The sequence below is a fragment of the Pan troglodytes genome, chromosome 6 (genome assembly GCF_028858775.2).
Source record: "Pan troglodytes isolate AG18354 chromosome 6, NHGRI_mPanTro3-v2.0_pri, whole genome shotgun sequence".
Taxonomy (NCBI): domain Eukaryota; kingdom Metazoa; phylum Chordata; class Mammalia; order Primates; family Hominidae; genus Pan; species Pan troglodytes.
The window spans coordinates 158,039,453-158,050,075 of NC_072404.2; the positions used below are offsets into that span (position 1 = coordinate 158,039,453).

Here is a 10,623-nt window from a genome sequence, read left to right on the forward strand (position 1 = left end):
CTGCTAACTCAACTTTAAATCCCCGAACCCTACAACTGTGCATATTGCCTGTATCTTCTTCTATACTCCAATTTTGCACTTAACATATATACAGTTAATGTAGCTTAATTATTTAAAGCAAGACATTGAAAATGTCTAGATGGGCTTATACAGCCCCATAAACAGACAGGCTTGGTCCTGGCCTTTCTATTAACTCTTAGTAAGATTACACATACAAGCATCCCCATCCCAGTGAAAGTACATCTAAATCACCTTGATCAAAAGGAGTAAGTATCAAGCACGCACAAATGCAGCTCAAAACACTTTGCTCAGCCAAACTTCCACAGGAAACAACAGTGATAGACCTTTAGCAATAAAGAAAAGTTTAACTAAACTATACTAATATCCAGGGTTGGTTAATTTCATGCCAGCCACCGCAGCCATACAATTAACCTGAGCTAATAGAACTCAGCATAAAGAGTGTTTTAGGTCTATCCTTAATAAAGCTAAGCTTCATCTCAGTTGTATAAAACCCTAGCTGAAATAAAACAAACTACGAAGGAGGCTTTAATACTTCTGAAGACACAATAGCTAAGACCCAAACTGGGATTAGATACCCCACTAGGCTTAGCCCTAAACTCCAATAGTTAAATCAACAAAACTATTCCCCAGAACACTACAAGCAATAGCTTAAAACTCAAAGGACTTGGCAGTGCTTTATATCCCTCTAGAGGAGCCTGTTCTATAATGGATAAACCCCAATTTACCTCACCACCTCTTGCTCAGCCTATATACCATCATCTTCAGCAAACCCTAGTAAAAGTCACAAAGTAAGCACAAGTATCTACATAAAAACATTAGGTCAAGGTGTAGCCCATGAGGTGGTAAGAAATGGGCTACATTTTCTACACCCAGAAAATCTCACAACCCTTATGAAATCTAAGGGCTCAAGGAGGATTCAGCAGTATACTAAGAGCAGAGTGCTTAATTGGATGAGGCCATAAAGCACGCACACAATGCCCATCACCCTCCTCAAGTATCACTTTAGAGATTAGTTTAACTAAAACCCCTACATATTTATATAGAGGAGACAAGTCGTAACATGGTAAGTGTACTGGAAAGTGCACTTGGATGAACCAAGGTGTAGCTTAACACAAAGCACCTGGCTTACACCCAGATTTCACCATAATTTGACCACCTTGTGCCAACTCTAGCCCTAAACTTAACTAATAGTACTACTGAATAACCTTAATCAAACCATTTACCCAAACAAAAGTATAGGTGAAAGAAATTTTACCCTGGCACAGTGGACATAGTACTGCAAGGTAAAGATGAAAAAGTTAACCAAGAATAAAATAGCAAGGATAGACCCTTATACCTTCTGCATAATGAATTAACTAGAAATAACTTTACATAGAGAACCAAAGCCAAGGCCCCCGAAACCAGACGAGCTACCCAAGAACAGCTAAAAGAACACACCCATCTATGTAGTAAAATAGTGGGGAGATTCATGAGTAGTGGTGATAAGCCTACTGAGCCTAGTGATGGCTGGTTGTCCAAGATAGAATCTTAGTTCAACTTTAAATTTACCTACAGAGCCACTTAATCCCCCTGTAAATTTAACTGTTAGTCTAAAGAGGGACAGCTCTTTAGACATTAGGAAACAACCTTCATGTAGAGAGTAAAAAACATTATCCCCACAGTTGGCCTGAAAGTGGCCGTCAATGAAGAAAGCGTTCAAGCTCAACATCCGACCACTCTAAATTCTAATCACACCACTGAACTCCTAACACCACATTGGACTAATCTATTACTTTATAGATGCAATAATATTAATATAAGTAACATGAAATATTCTCCACTGCTTAAGCCTACATCAGCCCAGAATAACCCACTGACAAATTAACAGCCTAATATTAATAAACAACTCAACAAATTTATTATTACCTATACTGTTAATCCAACACAGGCATGCTCTAAGGAAAGGTTAAAAAAAATTAAAAGGAACTCGGCAAATTTTACCCTGCCTGTTTACCAAAAACATCACCTCTAGCATTATTAGTATTAGAGGCACCACCTGCCAGTGACATATGTTCAATGGCCACAGTACCCTGACTATGCAAAGGTAGCATAATCACTTGTTCCTTAAATAGGGACTTGTATGAATGACCCCATGAGGGTTCAGCTGTCTCTTACTTCCCACCAGTGAAACTGACCTGCCTGTGAAGAGGCGAACATGAATAAATAAGACAAGAAGATCCTATGGAGCTTTAATTTATTAATGCAAACAAAGCTCAGATAAGCCCACAGGCCTTAAACTACTGTCCCTGCATTAAATATTTTGGTTGGGGTGACCTCGGAGCATAATTCAACCTCTGAGCAACCTATGCTAAGACTAAACCAGTTTAAGCGAATTACTATACATATATTGACCCAATAATTTGATCAACGGAACAAGTTACCCTAGGGATAACAGCGCAATCCTATTCTAGAGTCCATATTGACAATAGGGTTTACGACCTCGATGTTGGATCAGGACATCCTAATGGTGTAGCTGCTATCAAGGGTTCGTTTATTCAATGATTAAAGTCCTACGTGATCTGAGTTCAGACCGGAACAAGCCAGGTCTGGTACATGTGTATTTAAGTCCTCCACACCTCCCATCTATAAGTCTTTTTAAAACAAAGAAAATATGTTTGGTTAAGAGAAGGCTGGAAATGAGAGAGGGAGTTTTACTGGACAAAAAATGTATAGAGACTTATGTAACAATTATTATCTGATATTAATATCTGATGGTAATACATAATTGATTGAGAACTAGGGTGAAGTGACATAATCCCAAACATACACGGGAGAATGTTCGGGGAAATCAAAGCTGTTTTTCTTCATGGAATCTGAGTCCTGAGAAAGAAGACATGCAAAGGAGGATGCAAATATATGAAAATATATGAAATATTTGTTGTTTTAATTGTTAACACAAATTTATATACTCATATATTTAAGTGAGTCTAATTAGAATATTTAATAAGTTAAGTTTATGCCTGGAGTCCTAGTTTTAGTATTACAGGCAAAGAAGCAGAGTTAGAAGGAAGGAGGGGAATGAATTATGCATGCTGTATTTGAGGGCCTTTGGAACTTCCGAATGCTGGTAGAGTACACAGTTGGCACTCTGTATCAATGGGGTCCTCATTTGCAGATTTAGTCAACCTCAGATGAAAAATATATTTTAAAAATTACAAAATAACAACACAACAAAAAAATACAAAATCTAAAACACTGAGGTATACCAACTATTTACATGGCATTTACATTGTATTAGCTATTATAAGTAATCTAGAGTTGATTTAAAGTATACAGGAGGATGTGCCTAGGTTATATGCAAATACTATGCCATTTTATATAAGAGATTTAAGCATCAGTGGATTTAAACTAATCCCCCATGAATACCGAGGGACCACTGGGTTAAGAACATGGTGCTGAAGCTCATAAAAAGCCCTTGCTGTGGGATTCTGACATAAGACACTGCATAAAAGCTCAACACACATGCCCTATAGTCAGTGTCTGTGATTCTCTGGAATCAAACTCTATTCTGTGAAAACAGGAACCGTGATGGTACAGGCTATTCTTGGCAATGGGAAATGAAACCTCAGAGGTAATCCTACTTCCATGTGGTGCAGAGCCCTGAGCTAGGAGATGTTTATCACTATTTGGGAAACCAGAACCCTCAGCCTTTCTCCCTTCTGCCTCGCCTGAAGACAGGTGAGTCCTTTGCCATAATATGAAGTCTTAATTTAGCACTGCCACATTCTGGTTCCATATCTTTCCCTCCTGGCTGAATACTAAGATTGCATTTTGTCTCTTGTCTTTCTTGGTATCTCTTCCCTATGCAAACTTCATGGACACTGGAAGGACTACAAAATCCTGAAAATCAAGAAGCCTCCATTGAGAAAGGGGGTTTTACTAGAACAAAAATGTGTAGAGATATATACAAAAATTATATATAATAATGTCTGTCTCTGTAATTATTCACACTTAGCAATTCCCAGCACCTTCTCCAGAGGACTTCCCTAACTAAACAAGAAAGGTAGTCTTTGGGGAAAGTGTTTTCATCAATAAAAGGCAAGCTATGTGTGAGTTATTCCTGCACTGGGCAGCAAGGAGTGGGTAGTTACCTCTGCCTTCGAGTACCCCTTCATTTGACTAGGACCTGAGACTCTCTAATATCTACTTCCAAGCCCAGGTTGAGCACTTCTTTTCTTTCCTTCTTTGCTTCTACTGTAAGGTATAGATTTTACATCCAGTCACTGCTGAAGACTTTCATCAACTCATCACTCATCCTTCAGTCATCTCACACTGAGAACAACTGGGAGCCTCCCGTTTTCCTGTTTCTTTAAAATTTGTCAGAATCTCCCCAAACCTCTAACACCTTTTTTTCAGCAGGGGGCAGTAAAATTCGATTTATTTTTTCTGTTCTCAGCACTTACTATTAAGACCAGATTTCATAGTAAAGTCTAAGGCCAAATCTCATTAATGATTTTAATGGTTACTTTTGTCTTAAAGGAGCCCCTGATAGGACAAGAGTATTTCAGGGTTTGGTAAATCAAAACTGTTATATTCCTTCGTGACACATGACAGAGGAAGAGTAAGCAGGGGCCCACATGTGTTACATGTAAATACATACAGACTTGAAGACATGGTGTTCAAATAGTAGAGATATAATAGTAAAAACCCAAAGCCTATGTCAGCATCATGTGAACAAAAATTTTAGTAAATACCAACTGTAGATCTTAGTGAACTAGGGCAAAGGAAGTGGACAACACTGGGAGAAATTCTGGGATTAATCTTTGTATCTCACAATCAAAACCAAAGACTTTTCTGTTAAGAAGAAATGGGGGAAAGGGCGGAGGGAGAATGGCACTTGGTTTAGACATTGTTTACTGCAGCAGCACCCACCAAAGCATGTATTGGATTGTATTTTCTGTTCTGTCATGATTGATAGTGCAATTAAAGGCAGATGGACTAAAATCATCCTAGGCAAAGGCTAAGTTGATAAAGCTGATAAAGCCTGAACACCAAGTCAGTGAAAAAGGAGACTGAGAAAGTTATTATCACACAATAATAACACCATGCTGAGGACTCAGTGAATTCCAGTTACTGCTCCAAGCTCTTTACATGTGTCTATATAAATAGATTGCCCCGTTTAATGCTCACAAGTTCTCCTGCTCCTTGTCTGATCAAGCCACGCTGTTCACTGGTTCCCTCTTCTGCATGTTCTTCTCTCTTGGGTTTGCAGAGTTCATTCCTGTTCATCCTTCAGAACTCAACTCAAATGCCACTTCCTTTCCCAACCTTTTTAATTAGGTAAAATCTTGCTATTACAGGCATTCAAAGCTATGTAGTTTTTATGTTCATAGCTTACAAAACAGTTGCAATGGAATGTTTTGTAAGAATATTAAAGACTTGAGTTAAGATAAGCAAAGCATCAAGCCTACTTTGGATGAGGGAAGTCAACAAAAATATTACTCATTTGATGGGTTAAAAGGATATAGATGAAACTGTTTCAACAGGATGGCTGTGGGACCCAGGAAGTTTGCAGGGGCTGTGTCATCACACACACACAGTGACATTATCAAGAGCCCATCCTGCTTCCCCACTACTGGGAGACATCCTCTCTAGCCCCAACTGTGCCATGACTATCAGGCTCCTCTGCTACGTGGGCTTTTATTTTCTTGGGGCAGGTAAGTCATAGACACAGTTCATTCCAAAATCTAGAAGGAATACTTCCTCTGTGTTGGGTTTGTGCCTGGCTCAGCATCAAAGTCCATCGTGAACTCTGTTACCAATTTTTGTCTCTTCCCGTAGGCCTCATGGAAGCTGACATCTACCAGACCCCAAGATACCTTGTTATAGGGACAGGAAAGAAGATCGCTCTGGAATGTTCTCAAACCATGGGCCATGACAAAATGTACTGGTATCAACAAGACCCAGGAATGGAACTACACCTCATCCACTATTCCTATGGAGTTAATTCCACAGAGAAGGGAGATCTTTCCTCTGAGTCAACAGTCTCCAGAATAAGGACGGAGCATTTTCCCCTGACCCTGGAGTCTGCCAGGCCCTCACATACCTCTCAGTACCTCTGTGCCAGCAGTGAATACACAGTGCTACATGGATACCAACACTCCGCACAGAAAGGGTCGCCTCTAAGGTGAGGACATCTTGCCTCCAGAAACCTCATCTTAAACTACAGAAACCCCTACAAATCTTCCCAGACTCCTCAGCCTTGAGGGACCAGTGTGCTTTAAGTAACAGTCTGGACTAAAGACTATCTCTGGCTCAGTCTCTAACAAGCTGAGAAATGACCCAGCCCCACAGTTATCCTAGCTGACTTCTTCCTTGCTTCTAGTTGTTGTTGTTCAATTGAGCTTGCACAAATTTTATCCTTCAAGATAAATGTGATAATATTTGACAGTTACCTTATGGCTAGCTGAAGAAAGTCTTTGTCAGCTAAGAAACAGGAAAAGGATCCTTTGACTTTCTGCACAGGCTGTCTTTATCTCTGGTTCATGGTTCCTTCCTCATGTTAAACTTGTTCCTTCATACACAGCCACACAAAGTCCCTGCCCTTTCCTGACCCCAGTCCTGCACCTGACGGCTTCAGTTCCTCAATCTATGACTTTGAACTTAGAATAAAATTTTATTTTCACTTGAAATAAGTGATTAATGATTATTTTCACTAATATCCCTCTAAATAAATGTAATTTTAGCTATATCTGCATGAGGCCTAAGGAAAAGAAAAGGCTCCAACTTTGGCAAAGAATAGTCTTTAACAATGTCCCTGGATTCAGCCCTAAATCTCTTTGGAGACTACCCTTAGCATTGGAAGACTATCCCACGGCTAGGTGATTCTTCTGTCTTGGATATGCTGAATCTCAGGGAAGTGTTCTCTATCCACATGAGATCACACCTGGGACCCTGAATAGATTTATTTTTCACAGAAGTATAGACTGCTGTGGGGCCCTGGATGCTGAGCTCAGATGTGAAATCTCTGTTTTGAGGTTACCAAAAAGTAAAGTCACAGAGTCTCTGTCCTGGTTTTGCCTCCTTAAAAAGTAGCTTTAATATGTTAGAAAAGAATCTAGAAAACATCATACATATTTTATTGTAAAAGTCATTTCTTGTTCATTCTTCTTTTCTGTTTGTTTTCTACAATACTAGCCATTCCTCACTCTTCTTTGTGGGCTCTTTCTATTCTCATTTTCCTTATTTTGACCTTATTTCTGGACTTTTTGTTCTTTTCCTCTTAACCTATACATACATCTTAGACAATATCATCCAATCTATTACTTGAAGCATATGTCTCATTAGTTTCAAACTTATTCTCTAGCTGCCTACTAGATATTTCCACCTCTATATTTCATAGGCTCCTCAACTCAACTTGTCCCCAACAGAGTTAATCATCCTTCCAATAGCATATCCTCTTTTGGAGACACCATCATCTTGGGAGGCTCATCTCCAATGGTCAGGTGTCCTTAGCAAACACCTAGAAGATTAAAAACCCTTCCTTACTGAACTCTTAGCCTCGTGCCTTACCCTTCTGGCCTTCTTGCAAAAGTGATATGCATCAGAGAGTTGGCCCTCTGTATTCATGAGTTCCACATCCCTGGATTCAACCAACCACAGATCAAAAATATTTTTTTCAAAAATCGTGTCTATACTGAACACATACAGACTTTTTTCATTGTCACCATTCTAAACAATACACTATAACAACCATTTACATAACATTGCATTGTATTTGGTACTATGAATTATTTACAGATGACTTAAAGTATATGGGAGTATATGCATAGATTATATGTAAATACTATACCATTTTTTATCAGGGACTTGGGCATTTGTAGATTTTGTTATCCTTGGGAGGTCTTGGAACCAATTCCCCAAGACACTGAGAGATAACTGTAGACAAATATGATCATGCTACTGGATCCCTCCATCATTTCTCCATGTTTCTCCCTCATATTCAAGATAAAATTTAAATTTCTTCACCTGGCTTAATGGTATTTTGTGATCTGGACTCCAGAAATTAGCTTATCTTGAACACCTTATCCTAGCTATTTTTCATCCTGGCAATCCTGAACTTCTGACCATTTTCTATAGTCCATGTTCTCTTACCCATCTGAGACCCTGTACCCGCTGTCCCTCTATCTCTGAAGTCTGCACTTCTTGTCTACAGGGCTGACTCCTACTCCAGCATCTCATTAATCACTATGCTAACACAAGAAGTCTTCATCTGCTTCAGTTCTCAAAAGAAGTGAAAAGCAGACACTTCTCAAAAGAAGACATTTATGCAGCCAACAGACACATGAAAAAATGCTCATCATCACTGGTCATCAGAGAAATGCAAATCAAAACCACAATGAGATATCATCTCACACCAGTTAGAATGGCAATCATTAAAAAGTCAGGAAACAACAGATGTTGGAGAGGATGTGGAGAAATAGGAACAATTTTACACTGTTGGTGGGAATGTAAACTAGTTCAACAATTGTGGAAGACAGCGTGGCGATTCCTTAAGGATCTAGAACTGGAAATACCATTTGAACCAGTGATCCCATTACTGGGTATATACCCAAAGGATTACAAATCATGCTACTATAAAGACACATGCACACGTATGTTTATTGCAGCACTATTCACAATAGCAAAGACTTGGAACCAACCCAAATGTCCATCAATAATAGACTGGATTAAGAAAATGTGGCACATATACACCATGGAATACTATGCAGCAATAAAAAAGGATGAGTTCATGTCCTTTGTAGGGACATGGATGTAGCTGGAAACCATCATTCTGAGCAAACTATCACAACGACAGAAAACCAAACACCGTATGTTCTCACTCATAGGTGGGAACTGAACAATGAGAACACTTGGACACAGGGCGGGGAACATCACACACTGGGGCCTGTCATGGGGTGGGGGGAGTGGGGAGGGATAGCATTAAGAGAAATACCTAATGTAAATGATGAGTTAATGGGTGCAGCAAACCAACATGGCACATGTATACATATGTAATAAACTTGCATGTTGTGCATATGTACCCTAGAACTTAAAGTATAATAAAAAAATAAATAAATACATATTTGTGAAGTTATAAACTTTTATTTGCAAAGTATCTAGAAGTGGAATTACTGAGTCATAGGGTAAGGGTATAATAAATTAAAAACAAAAACAAAACATGTAAAATGTTTTCAGAATTGGCTATTTCATTTTACATTTCTGTCATCAATGTGTGAGGTTCCAGTTTTTTCACATCCTCTCCAACACTTGGTCTTTTTTAATAATCATCATTCTGGAAAATGTGTAGTGTCATCTCACTGTGGTTTTTAAATTTTGTTTCTCTAATAACTAATGATATTGAGCATCTTTTTGTTTGCTTATTGGTTATTCCTATATGACCTCTGATGACGTACCTATTCAAATCCTTTACTCATTTTAATTGGATGGTTTGTCTTTTTATTTACTGAGTTTTAACTGTCCCTTATCAGACATATGACTTTCAAAACTTTTTTTCCTGCTCTATGATTTGTCTTCTCATTTTCTTAACAGGTGACTTTGAAGATAAACCATTTTTTATTTTGATGAGGTCCAATTTTTCAATTTATCTTTTATGAATTAGGCTTTTCCTGTTACTTCTAAGAAATAACTAAGCCAAAGTCATAATTTTTTTTCTGTCTTCTTCTAGAAGTTTCATAGTCTTTTGGCTGGGTGTGGTGGCTCACGCCTGTAATCCCAGCACTTTGGGAGGCCGAGGAGGGTGAATCATGAGGTCAGGAGATCGAGACCATCCTGGCTAACATGGTGAAACCCTGTCTCTACTAAAGATACAACAAAAATTAGCCTGGCGTGGTGGCGGGTGCCTGTAGTCCCAGCTACTGGGGAGGCTGAGACAGGAGAATGGTGTGAACCCGGCAGGCGGAGCTTGTAGTGAGCCCAGATGGTGCCACTGCACTCCAGCCTGGGTGACAGAGCAAGACTCTGTCTCAAAAAAAAAAAAAAAAGAAGTTTCATAGTTTTTGCTCTTATATTTGGTGTACACCATGTTCTGAGTTAATTTTGGGGTATCCAAGATCATTATTAATAGTATTAGTATTTTTGCATAGTGTAATTTCTGTACTATTTGTTGAAAATATTATTTCATCATTAAACTGACTTTACACCATATTCAAAAATGAGTTAACCATAGTGGATGGGTTTATTTCTGATCTTTGTTGATTTTATGTTAATACCACACTCTGTTGATTATTACAGCTTTATCGTATGTTTTTAAATTGGCTAGTGTAAGTCTTTTAACTGTGTTTTTCTTTTTCAAAATTGCCTTGACTATTCAAGTCCTATGTATCACCATATAGGTTTAGGATCAGCTAGTCAATCTCTACAAAACGTACTACTAGAATTTTGAGAAGGATTGCTGTGTACTTATTGATAAATTTGGAGATAATTTCTATCTTAACAATACTGAGTCCTCCATGATCACGGAATGCTTTTTCCATTCTTCTAGATCTTTTAAAATTTATCTCAACACTTTATATTTTTTCCATGTATAGGTCTTACATTTCTGTTGTTTAATATATTGCAAAG

The 10,623-nt window shown here is 38.5% G+C and overlaps 1 pseudogene and 1 gene segment (V, D, J or C); both read left to right on the top strand.

Moving 5' to 3' along the window:
• On the top strand, window positions 1,113–2,709 carry MTRNR2L6 (MTRNR2-like 6; annotated as a pseudogene).
• Window positions 5,650–9,029, top strand: LOC107966281 (T cell receptor beta variable 25-1-like). The segment is given in 2 exon segments: window positions 5,650–5,717; window positions 5,842–9,029. Coding segments are annotated over 2 exon segments (399 nt in total).
• Window positions 9,030–10,623: the final 1,594 nt, after the last annotated feature.